At 46.4% G+C, this 20998-nt stretch overlaps 1 protein-coding gene across 3 annotated transcripts in view; it reads left to right on the top strand.

Annotated features, from left to right (window-relative positions):
• The window catches only part of DPP9 (dipeptidyl peptidase 9), a 49301-nt gene that overhangs the window by 12858 nt on the left and 15445 nt on the right, over positions 1 to 20998 (top strand). For 2 of the 3 annotated variants that reach the window (XM_035118414.2, XM_035118412.2), the window contains 10 exons: positions 1191 to 1303; positions 2194 to 2367; positions 6350 to 6518; positions 8625 to 8738; positions 10392 to 10520; positions 10951 to 11012; positions 13754 to 13854; positions 15674 to 15851; positions 18404 to 18569; positions 20673 to 20752. In XM_035118414.2, the coding sequence (XP_034974305.1) occupies positions 1191 to 1303; positions 2194 to 2367; positions 6350 to 6518; positions 8625 to 8738; positions 10392 to 10520; positions 10951 to 11012; positions 13754 to 13854; positions 15674 to 15851; positions 18404 to 18569; positions 20673 to 20752 (1286 nt within the window). The remainder of the gene's footprint in view (positions 1 to 1190; positions 1304 to 2193; positions 2368 to 6349; positions 6519 to 8624; positions 8739 to 10391; positions 10521 to 10950; positions 11013 to 13753; positions 13855 to 15673; positions 15852 to 18403; positions 18570 to 20672; positions 20753 to 20998) is intronic. The other variant, XM_060275381.1, reaches the window with a different exon arrangement.

Here is a 20998-nt window from a genome sequence, read left to right as displayed (position 1 = left end):
CCCAATCGCCTTCTGAATCCAGCCCGCGGATGGTCCGGGAATCAGTGTGTTTTTACATGAGTAAAATGTGTCCTTTCATTTAAAATGCATTTCTGGGTTATTTGTGGGGCCTGCCTGGTGTTTTTACATGAGTACATTGTTCGGATATATCTTTCATTTCGGAAATTTATGATTTGTATTGGATTGATTTGTAATTCAAATTTAGTTTTAATAAATAAATAAATAAATAAGATTCTGAGACCATACAGATGGAATATTTACAGAGAATATTTAAAAAAACATTGTAACAACATAAATTCTTTGGCAAGTCTGGATTGATTTCTGCATGAAATAAGAGATCGCCACAGAATTAACATAACGGAATAACTTAGGAGAGATAAAGTTAAGTGCATAGCTGTGGTGAAACGTGGGAAGCACAATGAGGGGCATTGGAAGTCATGTTAGAATTAGTGACAGATGAACTCAATTTTTTCTTTTTTGTGTGTACGGAGTGTTAATTTTGGATTGCCATTTGCTGATTGCTGTGTAGTGTCTTGTTTTGTGTTTGTTGTGTTTTAAAAACTAATAAAGCTTTAAAAGAAAGAAAGTTCAGAAATAAGAATGTCCTGCTATCCAAATTCTCAGTATATGAAAATTCACTTATCCAAACACGGTGAGTTAGTACCCAAACCTCGCTATGGACACCACAGATTCAGATATCCAAACCTGTGTGTTGTACTGTAAACAAATAAGTGGGTCTTAAACAAGCCTTTTTTGTCTTTTGCTGGTCTGCGGCAGTCATTTTGCCAGAAACCGTGGTGGGAGAGAGGGACGGGGAGAGATCGCACAAATAAGAGAGCATTTCCCCCTTTATTGTTTGCTTTTTGTAAGGATTCAGAGGGTTTCCCTGGATTTCCCTGTTACTTTGGGATCAAGTTTTGTGCATTAGAAAATTCCCCATGGGAATCAGTGGAAATTGTTGGCTTGTTATGCGAACGTTCAACTAACAATTGATTTCCTGAGAATGTATTGCGTTCGGACAGCGGGAGCTGTGTGTAGACTAATTTGAGGAGGTGAAGAGTGGCGTTTTCAACAAATATTGGAATGGCGATTATGGGGTTTTTGCTTCACTTCTACGAGGAGAGAATTCTAGAGAACTTGTGGCACAATAGTGTAAAAGCACGCGCTTGAATCCGTTCCCATTTCAACAGGAATGCCATACGGAAGCAGGGAGAACTCCCTCCTCTACTCCGAGATTCCCAAAAAGGTACGGAAGGAAGCCTTGCTCCTGTTGTCGTGGAAGCAGATGCTGGACCATTTCCAGGTGAGGCGCGTTGGAGGGTGGGCTGTGGCTTCACTCTGCTTGGCCTCAGCTCCTATTCCATCAGGTTGCCTAAGTGAGAGAGATAGGAAGCAGAAGACTCGCTCCATCAGCTTTGTTGAAAGACCAGCTCCCATCAGGCACCTCCTGTCCCTAAAACTATGCAAGCTGATCATAAGAACAGCTGTTTCAAAACCAGTGCCTGAGTTTGATCCCCCCCACCTTCCCATTTCTCTTATTTATTTATTTATTTATTGAATTTTATATACCGCCCTATACTAGGGACTCTCAGGGCGGTTCACAGAATAAAATCAAGCTATAAAAACGCAAAATACATAACAAAAAGGAAAACAACAACCCAATAGCTCCCCCCCCAAAAAAACCACTACATTTTAAAAGAGCATAGGCCTGGTTGAGAAGGAACCTTTTTGCCTGGCGCTTAAAGATGTATAATGAAGGTGCCAGGTGACCTTCCCTGGGGAGAGCATTCCACAGAAGGGGAGCCACCGCAGAAAAGGCCCTGTTCTCATGTTGCCACCCTCCGGACCTCTCGCGGAAGAGGCACACGAAGGAGGGCCTCAGAGGATGATCTCAGGGTCCAGGTGGGTTCATATGGAAAGAGGCGGTCCTTGAGGTATTGCAGTCCTGAGCCGTTTTAAGGCTTTGTAGGTCAGAACTAGCACTTCCCTTGTGTGTTGTGCATTTTTAGATTCTAAGCCTGCAGGCATGGACTGTCTTCTTCTAACAGAAGCCGCTCTTGGGGGTACAAATCCCCCTGGGTAAACAAATAAGATTTGCACAGTAGGTTGGTGGCGGGAGCTTTCTTGTGTTTTCTCTGCGTGTACCTTTTCTTCATGACCTTTTTTGGGGGGCCCTCCCCTGCTTTCCACCAGGCCACCCCCCACCACGGGATGTATTCCAGGGAGGAAGAGCTGCTGAGGGAACGCAAGCGGCTAGGGGTCTTCGGGATCACTTCCTACGACTTCCACAGCGAGAGCGGCCTCTTCCTGTTCCAGGCCAGCAACAGCCTTTTCCACTGCCGGGACGGAGGCAAGAACGGCTTTATGGTGAGCGTGCGTGAAAGGCAGCAGCCATCACACGCTGCGCTGATCCACAGCGCTTGGTCATTGTTAGTAAACTGTGTGAAGTTTTATTGCCCTAATGAGTATTTTATGGCTCAATTAGGGCTTTGCCAAAGTTCACAAAGGTCCGGCACGCTCCCAGCTCAGCGTGTTTCTTGGCAAAATGCAGAGTACCTGTTGCACAGTCGAAAGCTTGTGTGGCTTTTCTAGAAGTAGCTCACTAATAAAACTCATGAAGAACAGCTTAATACTAAACTAAAAAGCTTTTTTTACAACTAAACCGGGAGAGACAGCGGACATTGCTTCTCTCTTCCGAGCAAAAACGAAACTGATTTACAACACACAGAACAAAGAACATTCCCATATGTAGGGACCTCCCAGTGATCAGGTGACTCACAGCACAGTTTAACCCCTTAGTGGTTACTTGCTAATCCTCACAAACTGCCCTTGGATATGGAAATTCTCTTTGCTCTCCTGTGCTTATCTACAGTGCTTGGTAATGGTCGGTATACAGTCGTACCTCCGCTTACGTATCCCTCTGGATACGTCAACTTTGCGAACGTGGCAAACCCGGAAGTATTTTTCCGGGTTTTGCCGCATGCGCAGAAGTGCTTTACGCAGTGCGCGCATGCGCAGAAGCACTAAATCGCGGTCCTCTGGTTGCGAATTCCTCGGCATGTGACCAGACCTCCAGATCAGATCCCGTTCGCAACCAGAGGTACCACTGTACTGCCCTTGGATATGGAGGTTCTCCTTGCTCTCCTGATTAGTAGCCATCAAAAGACGCTCTACCCATAAGAGTGAAACAAGAGCCTTGCCGGGTCAGGCTAAAGGCCTGTCCAGTCCTGCTTCCTACTATGGCCAGCTAGGACACCTCCTGGGAACCTAGAAACATGATGATGAAGATGATTTGTGTCGGGTAAAAAGCCCAGCTAGTCAGGCATCTGTTCTAGCAGTAGCCAAACAGCGGCTTATTCTAGGAAGCCCACAGCCAGGAAGGTTGTGAGCCACATTCTCCCGCTGCTGTTCCCTAGAGGCTTTTATTTAGAAGCCTACTGATCCTGATAGCATAGTGAAGAGCAGCCATTGATAGCCTCACCCTCTTTGAATCATCCAGCCATCCAAATTGGTGGCTGTCGGTCATTACCTCTTGCGATTTCCATAGTTCTGACTTCTCCCTGCTTGAGTAAGTCTGTCATTTTCGCCTGTCTTGAATCACCCAGCGTTCTGCTCCCACCATGGATGGCCCTGTGTTCTAGAGAGGGAGAAACACTTCTCCCTGAAGACCATTCATCTCAGGGTCGTGGGTTCAAGCCCCACCTTGAGAAGAAATTCCTGCAATGCAGGGGGTTGGACTACTAGATGACTGTCAGGGTCCCTTCCAACTCCACAATTCTATGATTTTATCCACTGTCTCCACACCATGCATCTCTTAACACATCTTCTCTTACTTGCCTTTTCTCTAAACTAAAAAGCAAACAAACCCAAATGTTGTAACCTTTCCTTATAGGGGAAATTGCTCAATCTCTGATAACTTTGGTTGCCCTCCCTTTTTTTAAAAAAAATACACTTTTCAGGTTTATACATTTCACTAATTTTACAATCATTTTGACGTTTCAAAACTCGGCTTCCTTCCCCCTCTTTCTGCGGTTCCTTAAATTTATATTTAATAACTTCTGCATATCCAAATTACCTTAATATGTTCGTTTTTTTCATCTTCTTTAAATATATACTCTTACGAAACTGCAGGTTATTACAATAATCCTGCCAATGTTCTTATCTATTTACAATTTATCTGTAAATATTCAACAATTTCCATTCTTTTATATATATATATATAAACGTTACCTTGATTTCTTATTCTTCCAGTAAGTTTCACCATTTCTGCATATTCCATAAGTTTTTGCATCCATTTTTTCCTTTGCTGAAACTTGCTGCTTCTTTCCATTTTGGGGCAAGTAACATTCTTGCTGCTGTAGTCGCATACATGAATAAATTTCTGTACAGTAGTGTTAAGGTGCCAGCAAGTAGGCACACTGAAGAGCAGCAGACGGGGTCGGAAAAGCCAAGGTCAATAGACTGGTCAGAGTCAGTTGAAGTCAGGCAGTTACATAGGAGTCAAGAGTAGAGAAGGTCAGTTCAAGCCAGAAGTCTTACTTGGAGTCAAGAGTAGAAGTCTTACTTGGAGTCAAGCCAGAAGTCCAAAAGCCGAGGTCAGGGAAGCCAGATCAAGATCACAGGAACCAAAGACAAGATGAGCTAGGCAACTAGGCACTTCAGTACGACGCTGAGGAGTGGCCAGCCCGCCTCTCTCTTAAGTAGCAGGTTCCCTCCCCCTCTTTTTATGAGCTGCAGCTGTTTCCAATTGCAGCTGGCGTTTTTCAGCTCTACGTTCCTTTGCAGAGAGGGGGGGGGGGAAAGGGGCCATCTGATAACCTGCCTGACTGGGGCCTGGTTCTGGATCGACTTGTTGCTGCAGTTCTGATCTTCCCTCCTCCCTGTCAGATTGCTCTTCTTCCGAGGAGTGCCTCCACCAGTCTTCCCCAGGTGTGAATTCCTCAGATTCCTCTGTGGGGGCTTGCCTCTGTGGGGGCTCGTCAGGGGGGGCTAGCCACCACTCTTCCTCGTCCTCTGTCTCAACCCTGACAAGTAGGTACAGTAGGTAGTTCTGTCCCTATAACAGGCATCCCCAAACTGTGGTTCTAAAGATGTTTTGGCCTACAACTCCCATGATCCCTAGTTAATAGGACCAGTGGTGGGGGAAGCTGGGAATTGTAGTCCAAAACATCTGGAGGGCCGAAGTTTGGGGGTGCCTGTCCTATAATAATACATCATAATATGGTATATAATGAAGTGAAAAGGATGGTTAAAACGGGTCAGCAAATTTTTTCAGCAGGGGGCCGGTCCACTGTCCCTCAGACCTTGTGGTGGGCCGGACGAGCCCCAGTGGCTGCTTACCTGTGTCTTGCGAGCGGCAGGGGCTGGCGGCGGCAGCAGAGGGATGATGAGCGGCACTCGAAAGGGCTCTGGAGAGGGGTTGCTTAAAACAGTGTTTCTCAAGCTTTTTTGGGCCACGGCACACTTGAAAAAAATCACGAGGCACACCACCATTTAAAAAGTTAAAATTTTTAACTCTGTGCCGCCCTATATTGACTATATAATTATGACTGTAAGAAACACTTGCCAATTGCTGTGTTGGTTGCAATCTCCTGTAATAAGGCTTCACAAGCCGCTGATTTCTCTGCCAGCACAATCCTTTGCTCAGCAAGTTTCAGGTTGAGCTCATCCAGCCAGCTTCTTTAAGTTTGTCTAAAACCACCCTCCAGTCGTTTGCACTGAGCTTTGGGAAAGAGGAGGAGAAATATTGCTTTCCGGCGGGTCAGCGCTGTGTATTGGCGGCCGCCAGGCATGTGACAATGCAAATCGCCCTTCTCGTCGCCGCACGTCGCGGCACACCAGCCAGCAACTCGCGGCACACTAGTGTGCCGTGGAACAGCGGTTGAGAAACGCTGGCTTAAAATGGTAGCTGCTGCTGCTGGCACCAACAAAGCCCAGCCCCCTTCCTCCTCTAGGCAGGGCAGGGAGAAGCCAGGTGGAGGGAGGAGGTGCCGCCGCTGCCATGTGAGGGAAAGGGAGAGAGAATGAAAGAATGTGTGCGCTGGCGATCCACACGGAGATTCCCAAACCATCTGCAAGCCGTATCCAGAAGGCAATTGGGCCCGATCTGGCCCGTGGGCCTTATTTTGCCAACCCATGGTTTAAAATAACCTTTGTTAAAAAAACCAACAACAACCAGAAGCTTTTCTTTGGGTTTCCCCTTTCTGAACCTTTCTATTTTGTCTACCTTGAACCTCTGAACGTTCAACTTCATGGGTTGCACACGAGTTCTAGTACTTGCAAAAAAGGGAGAAAAATTTTTCTCTCCCCACGTGGATAGTTCACAGGTGTGTGCGCTGCTTGCCCGCAGGTGTCTCCGATGAAGCCGTTGGAAATCAAGACACAGTGCTCAGGCCCCAGAATGGATCCCAAGATCTGCTCCGCCAATCCATCTTTCTTCTCGTTCATTAACAACAACGACCTTTGGGTTGCCAGCATCGAGACGGGGGAGGAGCGGAGGCTGACGTATTGCCAGAAAGGTGAGCGCAGTCTATAACATTCCCGTCTTGTGTTGAGGGGGAAATAAACATCCCTGTGGTATTTTTTCTGCCTGGTGCCAGATCAGCCTCTAAATTAATAAATTAACTTAGCTGGTAAGTTAAGGCAATTTTTGTTCGCATCTGTCTCAGGAGACAATGCAGGAATGCACCTTTAAAGATGAAGTCAAACTGTTGGAAGGCTGTAGCGCCTGCTTTGGCTGTAGACACCGGTGTAGGAGAGACATGTTTTGTTGCAGTTGGGACAGAGGATGGTGTCCTGTTGGGCTGCTGCAGAGGCACCGTGGCTTTTTTCCCCTGTGCTCCTCCCAGCAACCATTCCTCCTCTGATCACTGCTGTGGATACATGACCTGACTTTCTGTTTCCAGGCACTGTGGTCATTTGCAAAGGGATTCCCACATGGCAGGGTTGATACTGCTAATCCTTCATGTATTCTTTGCAAATACCAGCATGGTTAATGGTCTTGTCCATAGATTTCCTAAATGGGAGGTGTACAATGACCTCGGGGCCCAAGCCTAGTCTTTCTGTCCCTTGCATTCAAATAATCCAATATGATAGCTGAAGAGAGAGGGAATTCTTGTGTAACCGATTCCAATGTATCCTGTAAATCAGAATTACAATCCTTAGAGCTTTTTGGAGGGTGGTAAACATTTGTTCAGGTTTGTTCAGAACCCTGTAGGCTAGTCAGGTGAATAATTTGAAGACAAGGTGAGTTGACTTTTAAGTTAGTGGCCACCCCAAAAGCAGAGCCACCTCTGATCCTTCCCTTCTTACGATAATTCCTCAGGGGCAGTGAGATGATGCTGTTGGGGGACACAAATCATTCTTTGGATGGCATGCTAGGGACTTCCTGTATGACCACTGGGGTCCTCTGCCAGGGCAGGGCAGGTGACATGAAACGAGGAATGTAAAAAGCCCTCCTGCAGCTCCCTGCGACCCCAAAAGCAGAGGATGACTTGCTCTGGAGAGAAGGGAACACAGTCATCTTGACTCGCACACCTCTACGCACGTGTGCCTTGTCTGCAGAAGGACATGGAAGAGAGGACCTGGCTCGGTCATTTCATAAAATGGCCTTGGCTATGAGCAGTCACAACAATAAAAACACAGCACGTAGGCTAATAGTAGAGAATATATAATAGAATAATGATATTCAAATTATAGGAATAAGCCAATCAAAGTTCATATGTACAAAATAACAGAGTGATAGCCGTGTGTTCAAAACAGATGTCTTAAGGACAGTCTCACAATAGTGTTTCAAAAGTTTCAACGGAACACATCTCAAAAGCCTCAAGAGTCTCCGGAATGAAACTACTATTTTGTAACAGTAGCATCAGTGAGCACTGATCCTTAGCATGAATCTTACTTACATATTCTGTTGAAAAATATCGGCTAATGAAGACTATTACGAAACAGTAGTATCATTCCGGAGACGCTCCTTTTGAGGTTTTTGAGACGTCTTCCATTGAAACTTTTGAAAGACAATAGCGAGACTGTCCTTAGATATCTGTTTTGAACACATGGCTTGACGGTCCTCGCTACCACTCTGTTATTTTGTACATATGAACTCTGATTGGCTTATTCCTAAATTTATTCTATTATTTATTCGCTACTACTGAGTTTCTCCGAAAATAAGCCATACCCTGAAAATATGCCATACCACGAAAATATGCCATACCACGAAAATATGCCATACCCCGAAAATAAGCCATAGTGATAGGCAGTTTAACCTTGTAGGGTAAACTGTACCATACTTAATAAAAAATAAGACATCCCCTGAAAATAAGCCACAGTGGTTTTTTTTTGAGGAAAAATAAATATAAGACGGTTCTTATTTTTGGAGAAACACGGTAACTATTAGCGTACGTGTTGTGTTTGTATTCTTGTGATTGGTTCTTATTGCAGCACAGGGGTTTGTTTTTGATTCATTGTTGACTATGAGCAAGGCAGCTTCCTTTCTTCTTAGGGGAGTTGCTGCCCATCGGAGAAAACCACTCAGGGCTAGGTGATCAGAGCCAGTGTTGCTGTAAGGCAGCTGTGGTAGATTCAATTCCCTGGCCCAAACTCTGCCTCCTTTCTCCCCACTGCAGGCTTATCCAGCGTGCTAGATGACCCCAAATCTGCAGGCGTAGCCACGTTCGTCATTCAGGAGGAGTTTGACCGGTTTACAGGGTACTGGTGGTGTCCCACATCTTGCCAAGAAGGTGAGTGCTCTGGGCACCTAGGCCACGCAACAATCCTACCAGCCCTTAGATCAGCCTTCTCCCATCTCCTGCCAACCTAGCAGTTCAAAAGCACACCAGGGCAAGTAGATAAAAAGGTATTGCTGTGGCGGGAAGGTAAACAGCATTTCCGTGCGCTCTGGTTTCCATCACGGTGTCCCGTTGCGCCAGAAGCGGTTTAGTCCTGCTGGCCGCATGACCCGGAAAGCTGCCTGCAGACAAACGCCGGCTCCCTCGGCCTGAAAGCGAGATGAGTGCCACAACCTCATAGTCACCTGACTGGACTTAACCATCCAGGGGTCCTTTACCTTATTATTATTATTATTATTATTATTATTATTATTATTTATTCATATACAGTGGTAACTCTACTTACGAATGTTTCTACTTACGAACGGAGCTCTGTCCACCATCTTGGATGCGGTTCAGATAGGATTTTTTCTACTTACAAATTTTTAGATAGGGTTGCTTCTACTTACGAATTTTTTCTCCCAATGCATTCCTATGGCATTCGACTTACGATTTTTTTCGACTTACAAATGGGTGTTTGGAACGCATTAAATTCGTAAGTAGAGGTACCACTGTACCGCCCTTCATCTGAAAATCTCAGGACTGTTCACAATATAAAAATACAGGATGACATCACAAAATAAATAGTTAAAACAATAACAAAGCGAAACAATACACCCCCAACACATTTAAAAGGTTGTAGAATATTAATTGGCCAAAGGCCTGGTGGAAGAGGAACAATTTCATTTAAAGATGTATAATGAAGGCACCAGACAAACCTTTGGGAGAGCATTCCACAAATGGGGAGCCACCACAGAAAAGGCTGGTTCTTGTGTTGCCACTCTCTGGACCTCTCGTGGAGGAGGCACACAAAGAAGGGCCTGGCTATTTGACAGCTCCCTGTGTTTGTGTTCATTCCAGCCTTTTCAGAGCAACGAGGGCTGCAGTCTCAACTTTATTTTTAAAGGGAGGGTTTTGGGCACAGTGTCTGGGTTGGTTTATATGGAGAAGGGCAGTCCTTGAGGTATTGCCCATTTTTCTGAACCTTTTGCAGTTCTACAATATCCTTTTTGAGGCGAGCGAGTTCCGTAGGCGAACTGTGTGCTGCGTGAATAATTACTTTTCCCTCTCATCAGTTTCCACAATAGGCTTTCACATGGCATAGAAGCCGCTTCCAGAAATATAGCAGAATAGAGCACAGGTTTAGCACTTATTTTTGTGATATTTTGCAAATGAAAATCCCCTCCCCCAAGCAAACAACATGGAAATGACCTCAAAGCTTGCACCATGTTCTGCTGCATTTCTGGAAGTGGCTTTTGTGTCGTGTGAAAGCTCAAAACACAATGCAGAAATTAACAGTTAGGGGGAAAACCTTGGGAAAATGGGATAAACTGCTCTGCAAATGCACCCTTGGACCACAAGCTTCTAGACATGTGAGCAGGAGTGTTTTCCTTGGAGAAATACAGCAGCATTTTCCTGCCCCGCATTGCTTCATCCAGAAGAAGTCTGTGTTGTACAGTCCTCTTCTTGTTGAATGGGCCACGCTCCAAGGTCAGTGTATGCAAGAAGAGACTGCTGGGAGGAGCTGCCTCAGAATTACCTCCCCATCTTGCCTCCTCTATCTAGGTCCCGAGGGCTGGAAAACATTACGAATCCTCTATGAGGAGGTGGACGAGTCGGAGGTGGAGATCATCCACGTTCCTTCTCCCGCCCTGGAAGAAAGAAAGACGGACTCGTACCGCTACCCCAGGACAGGTCAGTGGGGGAGCTGTGGGGTGAGGATGGAGGGAGCTTGGAAAACCCCACCCGGCAGACGACATCGCCTTCTGCCCTAATCCTTTTAACCAGAGGTGGCCGGAGTTGAACCCGGGACTCGCAGAATACCTTAGGAGGCGCCTCCACTTTCCATGGATTCTGATTTTCTTCCAGGAGAGCCAGATCATTTAATCTTTTGTAGCCCAGTGGCCGTTGCAGTTGTTACTCACAAGAAAAAAATGCAAGGCAGTCTAATAGTAGGTTTTGGTGTTGTAATAGTGGTAGAAATGGCAATCCTGTGCTACTGACCAGCCAAGAACTGGGCTTGCCCTTCTACAACCTACATGAAGGGAAATCGGCGGGGGCGGGGGGGCGAGTATTAAAAGCATTCAGCTCAGCTGCCTCCTCATGTCCTTCCCCTCCATTCCAGGCAGCAAGAACCCCAAAATCTCGCTAAAGCTTGCTGAGGTTCAAGTGGATAGCCAAGGGAAGGTAAGGGAGCTGGCTTGCCGTTTGTTAATTGTCTTTGACTTCTTTCCTCTTGGGCTTTCCTTCACAAAGCAAACTCAAAAGCAGCTCAAGGTATTAACAGTCGTTCTGCAGAGCCCAGAACCAATCCCAAATCCAGGGAGCGGATTTTGGTAATCTTTCGTAATAAGATCTCCAAAATCTCAATTTTGCGTCCTCCTCAGCTTGGCGTCCTGTGCAGGGAACTGCCCGTACAGCCCTAAAATACAGCGCTGCCAAATTGAACCTGCTGGGAGTTCTCCAGAGCTTTTGTAGCCAAAAACAGTTTTTGCAGAAGTTGGCATCTCTGTTGAAGTTGAATTATGTGTGCTGTGCTGTTGGCCTATTTATTACTAATTTTTTTCCTTTTTCTGAGTTTAAACGGTTACTTTATTAAAAAAAATTATTTTGACAAAGTAATAATCATAAATACATAAGAATAAAACTGTGCACCCCACCCCCATTGTAACTATCCAACCTCCCAAAATGTCAGCACCTCTTGCGATGGTTTTAACAGCCTTTCCATTTTAACAGTACAAATTCTACAAACACTCTCCATATCTCCTCAAAATAATTTCTCCTGCATATTCCCCGTCTAACCTTAATGGCACATGTTAATTTATCATTAATGGCTATATCCGACACCTCTTTATACCATTATTCCATTTTATATTCTGCTCGCCCCCTTCCACTTCTTTGCTATAATTCATGCTGCTGTGAAAATTTTTGTTGAGCACGTGTGTCATAGCCTGTGAACCTTGATAATAATGCTGCCTCAGAACTTTCGGTCAGCTTTAACCCAGTGATTTCAGTTATCTCCTTAAAAATCCTCAGCCAAAAAAATTGTACATACAGTGGTACCTCGACATACGAATGCTTTGACTTCCGAAGGTTTCGACTTGCAAAGTCGACAACCCTGGAAGTCTTTTCGCCGCGTGCGTTCTGCATCTGCGCAGAAGTGGCGTGCATGGTCTTCGCATGCGCAGAAGCGCAGAATCGGGCGCTTCGACGTCCGAAAACCTCGACTTACGAACAGCGCCGCGGAACGGATCGTCTTCGTAAGTCGAGGTACCACTGTATTTAGACACCCCCCACAACATGTGAACATTTCTATTTCCTGATATCTATTTATTATTAATTTCAAATATTTATATAACACTGTTATTTACTTGTAAAAATATACGCTGCTATGTCTTAAAAATATACCAAAGCATTTTTCAGCAATAAAAAACATAATATATTTCAATAGAAACCAGACATCTGTTAACCATTGAGGAAAGATGTATCCTTGGTGGCCTGCATAAGATATTTGTTGTTGTTTTATTTCATAAGATTTAGGCACTGCTTGATTGTGGGGGTGGGGAAACCCCAAACGCTCAAAAGTTAAATTACTAAAAACGTGTTAAAACCCACATCAGCTTTCTGAGCATCTGGCTGGGCTTATCTAAACAGGAATGTTTTTAGAGAGCACAGGCAGCGGCCTGAACTCAACAAGCAAGGGGTCCGAAGTGCAGGTGCTGCGACACTAAACGATGGAGCTCTTACAAGGGTAGAAGGTGTATTATGTGGCACCTGTAACTGTGCCAGTTCCGCCAGTTGCAGCAGTCGAGTGGGGTAAGGCAATCTCGCAATCAAACTGCTCCCAAGTCGCTAATGGCTTTACATGCTAATACAGTGGTACCTTGTGTTGCGTAACCTCGGGTTACGGCCGTGGCAAACCCGGAAGTGTATACTTCCGGGTTTCGCCACTCGTGCAGAAGCACTCTATCACACTGCGCATGTGCGCAGAAGCAGTGCCTCTAGTTACGGATTTTTCGGGGTGTGCATGGCACCCCGAAATGAATTAAATCCGTAACCAGAGGTACCACTGTAGTGGTGCCTTGAACTTGGCCCAGTAGTAAATTGGCAGCCGGTGCAGATCTCTGAGCCCAGGCGTTTTGTGCCAACAAGGCTCGTGTCAGCAACCAGTCGCCGTCTCTTAGCCTAACCTACCGCCCAGAGTTGTTGTGAGGATAAAATGAGGAAGGAGGAAAACCTTGGGCACCACCTTGGGCTCCCTGGAAGAAAAAGTTGGCGCTCCTAAATGTAATAAATAAATGCAGGCAAGCTTTCTGTTTCCTCATGTTCAGTATATATGTACATTGCATCAAACCCAGAAGTGACCTGGAAACATCGCAAAGATGTCACTAAAAGGGTGCTTGCAGGCTTTTCAAACGGCTTTCGATTATGCACGATTTCACAGATGAATGTGGTGCCTCGAAACGCAACCCCTGCGTAAACATGGAGCTGCCTGTGAAATAAATAAAAATTCATATAAACAGTGAAATCTATAAAGCACCAAAGCCCATAACATAGAATTCCGCTCGCTCAGCATTCACACCTCTCCCTCGACCACTGACACCTGCATGCATTCAGCCACACTTGGACATTCCCAACAGTTACAGGTTCCAGAAATCCCCTGGGCGCATAGATACGAAGGCCGCTCTACAGCACTGGCATCATAGAGATGGAAGGGACCCCCAGGGGCCGTCTTGTCTGAAGTCCCTGCCATGCAGGAACCTTTTGCCCCATGTGGGGCTTGAACCCACCACCCCTGAAATTAAGAGTCTCGTGCTCTACCAGCTGAAGTACCCTAGCTGTTTTTCCCGTGGCCTGATGGAGCGGGTGCTGTCAGTGGTGGGTAAAATGAGTGGTGACTTTCCCCCTCTCCCCTTTCCTGTTTGCAGATAGTATCTTCCCAGGACAAGGAGCTGGTGCACCCCTTTGCAACGATGTTCCCGCGGGTGGAGTACATCGCACGGGCCGGGTGGACCCAGGATGGTAAATAGTAAGTGGACTTTGTGATGCAGTGGGGAAAGCAGGGAGCTCCTTACCCCTGGCCAGACCGTTTGTCCATCTGGCCCAGTGTCGCTTGCCCTTACTGGCAGTGTCTCTCCAAGGCCTCAGCAGAGAAAGAAAGAGGTGTTCCTTGCCGCTGGGCCCCTCTGTTCTTCTTTAACGGGGGATTGAGCCTGGGGCCTTTCTGCATGCAAAGTGGATGTCTTGCAGCTTCCCACTGTGGTTCCTCTCCTTGTGTGTCTGTGTCCAGCCCCCTGCCTGAGAAGTTGTCACAGATTTAGGGCTCATCCACACTTCCATTGCCTTTCCATTCAATCCGAACAAAACTGAATCACGAGGGGGGATTCTTGGTTTGTTGTTGTTCTTATTTTTTGCTATGTTAATTTGTGGTTTTATATGGTGATTTTATGTTGGGAACCGCCCTGAGATCTGCGAATGAGGGGAAGTGTACAAATTTAATACATTGTTGTTGTTAATTCAATTTACATACTGACCTTTTTCAAAAGATTTCAGCATTAGAAACACGTTACAAAACAACAGTGATAAAAACATAATGAAGACATATTCCATGGGTGGGCAAACTAAGGCTCGGGGCCTGGATCCTGCCCAATCGCCTTCTAAACCTGGCCCGCAGACGGTCTGGGAATCAGTGTGTTTTTACATGAGTAGAATGTTTCCTTTTATTTAAAATGGATTTCTGTGTTATTTGTGGGGCCTGCCTGGTGTTTTTACATGAGTAGAATTTGTGCTTTTATTTAAAATGCATCTCTGGGTTATTTGTGGGGCATAGAAATTTGTTCTCCCCCCCCCTCAAAAAAGGTCCAGCCCCCCCCCACAAGGTCTGAGGGACAGTGGACCGGCTCCCTGCTGAAAAAGTTTGCTGGCCCCTGACATAGTCAGAAGCATGTCATGGATCCACACGTCCTTCCACAGTGGGGACATTGGTTTCCAGACGGGAGTTGATCACGGTGTGGCTTTGCCAAGCATGCCTTCCTCTTAGCACGTTTCTCCCTTGCGTCCTGAGATCGAGTTTCTTCAAAGCCCATGACACCTTTGGTAAAGGCTGTTCTCCAACTGGAGCACTCACAGGCTAGTGTTTCCCAGTTGTCAGTGTTTATACTACATTTTTTAAGGATTTGCCTTGGGACAGTCTTTAAACCTCTTTTGTTGTCCACCAGCATTACACTTTCCATTTTTAAGTTCGGAATAGAGTAGTTGCTTTGGAAGACAATCAGATTTCTAATAGTATAACCAAATCAGTAATAGTTACAGGTAGGTAGCCGTGTTGGTCTGAGTCGAAACAAAATTAAAAAATTCCTTCAGTAGCACCTTAAAGACCAACTAAGTTTTTATTTTGGTATGAGCTTTCGTGTGCATGCACACTTCATCAGCATGCACACGAAAGCTCATACCAAAATAAAAACTTAGTTGGTCTTTAAGGTGCTACTGAAGGAATTTTTTTATTTCAAATCAGTAATGTTTGATATCACTGTAAATACTACTCTGAAAATGTATTATTCCAAAAGTGAAACCTTCATCTGGTTGTAAATATTAAGATTATACCAGCAAGAATGAGTCTTTCTGTAAAAAAAATATGATTTAAATCAAGTCTGACTAGTGATTTAAATCAAGTCTTACTGACTAGTGGTTTAAATCGTGATTTAAATCGATTTGATTTAAATCAAATTCACCTGGGAGGAGAGGCTACCACCTTGTGAGGCTGTCCATTTTGGGGGTCTCCCAGTTACGGAATATTGATTCTCCCACTCCCTCGTTCTCTTTCTCTCTGTGTCTCTCTCTCTGCTCAGTGCTTGGGCCATGTTCCTCGACCGGCCTCAGCATCAGCTCCAGCTCGTCCTGTTCCCCCCTGCCCTCTTCATCCCGGTTCCGGAGAGCGAGGAGCAGCGCCAGGAGTTTGCCAAAGCTGTGCCGGGGAACGTCCACCCCTTCATCATTTACGAGGAAGTCACTGACGTCTGGATAAACGTAAGGGAGCGGCGTGGGCTGGAATGACTGGAGGTGGGTGGGAAGGGCCTAGCACCCCTGCCTCTTCCCCCTGCCTTTCACTGCTGCTGTTTTGGGAAAGTAAAGATTCCTCCCCTACACTTTTATTGAACACACACACACACAGACGCCCCGCCGACCTGGATCCCTGCCCAGAGGGGCGAAACACCAGGCTTTGCATTCCAAAGGTCCACCATTCAGTGCCCAACATCTCCAGCTATGGTGCGGACAAGGCTCCCGTCTGAAGCTGCCAATCAGTGCGGGCGCTCCCGTGAGAGATGGGTTTATGCGCTCCTCTAACTGGGGTTGCAGCGGTGAAGCAGAGGGGTTTATTTTTGCATCCCCCTCCCAAAACTTGCACCCCCCCAAAAAAAATCAGGGTGTCTGCAAGGTTGCACCAGAGTGCCTTCCAATCTGGCTGCTCTGGCCTGAATCAGAAAGGTCCAGAAGATGCTCTGACGCTCGTCAGCAGCGTCACATCAGAGCGCTGGGTGGGAAGATGCTCCAGCACAAACCACCTGGCAAGTGCCAGAGTGAGAGCCTTTCGTCTGGAGCAAAAACCGGGACATTTTGGGATGCAAACAGAAGTCAGGATTGGCTTTTGTTATTCTGGCTATCCCGCTTAAAATGAGACAGTTGGGGGGTACTTTTTTTTCTTCACACAAGGCAGCTGCTCGAGTCACTGAGTGTAGCTTCCCTTCACTTCTGAGGGCTCTGAAAATGATGTCAAGAGGCCTGGGGCCGCAGGAGAGGCAGCACGGTGTAGTGGTTAGAGTGTTGGACTGGGTGTGTGTGACCTTGTGGGCCAGCCACTGTCTCTCTCAGCCTGACCTACCTCACAGGGTTGTTATGGGGACCAAATGAAAGGGGGGGAACCTTGTTTACCACGTTGAACTCCTTGGAGAAAATGGTGAGATAGGAATGTAATTAAGAATAGTAAAAATGTTTCTAGAGCCCAAGCTCCCCACCCCAACAGACCACTTGGAAATTGCTGGAGTGGTCTTGGCAGGACCACTTAATGGTTTTTCTGCCTTCTCTAGCAATTGCACTGCGCTGTGCTAGAGGCCGTGTGCTTTTCAGTTGCCTTTTGATTGCTTCCTTTATTTATTGCGTACTGTTGTTTCATAGAATTCAGATTGTAGCGCAATAGAATACAGTGTCGGAAGTAAGAGAAGCAATGAAAAACCAGTATAGCGTGACTTTTTCTTGCAGTCGGTGTACTGTCTCCCATTTTCAATGAATTCAGTTAATTAAAATAAAATAAATCGCAAATCCACAGACATGCCACGGGCCACGTGAATGAAGTTTGTGGAGCTTTGGTCTGGCTTCCCCTGGCCTAGAAGCTAGTTTGCCCTGTGAATGTCTGGAATCCATAGTCATTTAGGTGAGGCATAGCTTTCGAGACAATGGCCACACAGCAGGAGGCTAGTTTGGCCTGTGTGGAGAGTTTATATCAGATGATGGTTTGTGTTATGGCCCTGTGCTCTTAGCTGGGAGCCTAAGTCACCCCCTCTGTTTTTGATGCGCTTTAATAATAATCCATTCATAATTTTATTTGCACTCTTTTTTCCGCCAGAAAAAGAGAGAATCCTGTTCAGAGCAGTCTATAGTACACAAAACAGGAATGCATCTCAAAATCAGCTATCACAGGAACACTTCCATCATAATGCAACAGAAAAAATTTAAAATAACGTACAACACACCCCAAACTTTTCAGTACAGTGGTACCTCAGTTTACGAACTTAATCTGTTCCGGAAGTCCGTTCTTAAACCGAAACTGTTCTTAAACTGAGGCACGCTTTCCCTAATGAGGCCTCCCGTCACCGGTGCCCTTCCACTGTTTGGATTCTGTTCTTTAGACCGAGGTAAAGTTCTCAAACCGAAACACTATTTCCGGTTTTGCAGCGTTTGTAAACCGAATCGTTTTTAAACTGGAATGTTCTTAAACCGAGGTACTAGGTAAAGGTAAAGGGTCGTGACCGACTCTGGGGTTGCGCGCTCATCTCACATTATTTGCCGAGGAAGCCAGCGTATAGCTTCCAGGTCATGTGGCCAGCATGACAAAGCCGCTTCTGGCAAACCAGAGCAGCACATGGAAACTCTGTTTACCTTCCCGCTGTACTTCCTATTTATCTACTTGCATTTTGACGTGCTTTCGAACTGCTAGGTTGGCAGGAGCTGGGACCAAGCAACGGGAACTCACCCCGTCACAGGGATTCGAACCGCCGACCTTCTGGTCAGCAAGCCCTAGGCTCAGTGGTTTGACCACAGCGCCACCTGGGTCCCCAACCGAGGTACTACTGTACTATAAATTTAGCAAGATTACACCCAACCATGTTACACCTCCTGGCAGTAGCCAAAATAACAAGGGAGCTTGATACTTCCACCTTTGTCTGGGAAAGATGCTTGCCATGGTGTTACTCGCGGTCCTTCTTTTGCCAAAACTTGCAAGGCTTTCAAACATGGAGGGTAGGTTTAGCTGGAAATGCCTCTCCCATGATGTTGCTAGCGTACCTCCCCTCTCTTCCGGGCAGGTCCACGACATCTTTTACCCTTTTGTCCAGCCAGAGGGGGAAGAGGAGGAGCTTTGCTTTATCCGAGCCAACGAGTGCAAGACGGGCTTCTGCCACCTGTACAAAGTCACAGTCGTCCTCCAGCGGGGCAGCTTTGACTGGATGCAGCCGTACGTCCCTAGCCAAGGTGAGATCCCAAGAGCTGCCTGCCTGCCCCCTGCCTGCCTGCCTGCAGTGCGAGTTTTCCAGGAAAACATTCTTCCACTCTGCGCCTTGAATGTTTTTCCAGTAGCCAAGAGCAGTTGGAGGGGCAAATCTGGTTAATAATAACAATAATAATTTATTTATACCCCACGCATCTGGCTGGTTCCCAACAGAACATTAAAAACAAGATAGAACATCAAGCTTTAAAAAACTTCCCTGAACAGGGCTCCCTTCAGATGTCTTCTAAAAGTCAGATAGTTGTTTATTTCCTTGATATCTGATGGGCGCCACCACTGAGAAGGTCCTCTGCCTGGTTCCCCATAGCTTCACTTCTCACAGTGAGGGAACCGCCAGAAGGCCCTTGGAGCTGGACCTCGGTGTCCGGGCTGAATGATGGAGGTGGAGATGCTCCTTCAGGTAAACAGGACTGAGGCTGTTTAGGGCTTTAAAGGTCAGCACCAACGCTTTGAATTGTGCTCGGTTGGCAAAGTGAGAATGCATTTGTAGTGCAGTCTTGTGCATTTTAACACAGACCTGTCCATTGAGTAATGGCACAAAGATTGCCGTCCTAGGGGTTCAAATGCCCTCCCAACACACACACACACACACACACCAGTTAAAAAGCTTTTCATGGGCTTCACCCACTTTTTCAGCCATTCCTCATTGGGCTTTGCTCCAATCCTGGTTGTTCTCTGGACTTTTGTTTAATTTGCCAGATCTTTGGTCTCTAATCTAGTATTGATTTATATATTTCATAAAAATTCATGTACGGATTGATAGTTCAAAGGAACCTCAGAAGAAGTTTACAAACAGAATAAGAGAATGATAAATAAAAACAGTTACAAGCAACTTTTTGACACATTCAGAAAATAATTGAAATCAAAAGTAATCTAAAAACCAGATTAAAACACATATTGACATTCAACATGCCTGGCTAGGCTGAACAAACAAGTTTTTAGCAGGGGCTGAAAAGAATCTTGGAATTGTAGAGTTGGAAGGGACCCCGAGGGTCATCCAGTCCAACCCCCTGCAACACAGGAATCTCAACTATAGCATCCATGACAGATGGCCACCCAACTTTAGCTTAGGAACCTCCAAGGAAGGAGAGTCCGCAAACTGCCAGGGGCACACATTCCACTGTCAAACAGCTCTTACTGTCGGAAAGTTCTTCCTGATGTTTAGTCAGAAGGGTATAGCGAAGGTCTCTGCCTGATATCAAGAGGCAGGGAGTTCCAAAGTGTGCATGCTGCCACACTAAAAGACTGGTTCTGTGCAAGTGTGGAACGAGTATTACATGGCACCGGCAACTGCGCCAGTTCGCAAATTGAAGCGGGCGACTGGCTGTGTACGGGGCAAGGCAAACTTGTCCCAAGTTGTTCAGGGCTCTACATACTAATAGTAACACCTTGAACTTGGCCCACTAGCAAATCTACAAGTGGTGATGGTCTTTGGGCAGGTTTCTGCCCCACCCTCAACAGCACGGCAGGAGCAGTAGTCCGGGACAACTGCAAAAAGAGGTAAAACCTGTACCACTGGTACCTGTACCTCTGGAGAGACAGTGAGCAGGAAGACCTGTACCTGTACCTGTACCTCTGGAGAGACAGTGAGCAGGAAGGCAGGGTCTCATCCATTGTACCAGATAGTAGACAGCCGCCCTGGGCACAGAATTAACCTGCACCTTCATGGACAGCTATGAGTCCAAAACAACCTCAAGGCTGCACACCTGGCCCTTTAGGGACACAGTTACCCCATCCAGGACCAGGGACTCCCCCTCCCTGCCGTCCCTGTGTGTTTTATGCCCGAAAACAGGTACTTCTGACTGGCAAAGCAGAAACAAACAAGGAAATAAGGAAGTGAGCAAACTCCAGGCTGAATCTGTGGTTGTTTGCAGCAAGGTTTGGGCATAATTCTTCACGTGCGGATAAGTGGATTTCAGCACAGTGAGCAGGCAGGTGGCCTCACCTACGGTGTTACCTACATGTGCATAGTTTCAGGTTTACTTAACAAGTTGATTAAATAAATAAAGGCGACCGCAGCATTCTGCATTGGACAGACACGTTCTCTGTCTCTCTTTTTTTTGCCCCAGAGGACTTCAAATGCCCTCTCAGGAAGGAGGTGGCGCTCACCAGCGGTGAATGGGAAGTCCTGGCCAGGCATGGATACAAGGTACAAGGAGCCCCCTTGGATTCGGCAGCACAGAATTGAAACTTCGAAATCCGCAGCCTGCCTCGCGTTTTGATTTCCGTCTTCGTCCTCAAAATAAAGGGGTGGCAAAGGAGTCGCCAGGCGAGTCTCTCTCTCTGGTGATGGCCTCCCCGGGATCAGGATGCCCACATGCAGCTGTCGGCCTCTGCATACAGCAGTGGCCAAAATTGTGGAAACCTTTTGGAAAAAGTGTACTTCCGAGGTTTG

The sequence above is a fragment of the Zootoca vivipara genome, chromosome 6, assembly GCF_963506605.1.
Source record: "Zootoca vivipara chromosome 6, rZooViv1.1, whole genome shotgun sequence".
NCBI classification, from domain to species: Eukaryota; Metazoa; Chordata; class Lepidosauria; order Squamata; family Lacertidae; genus Zootoca; species Zootoca vivipara.
This window is presented reverse-complemented; position numbering and strand designations above follow the sequence as displayed.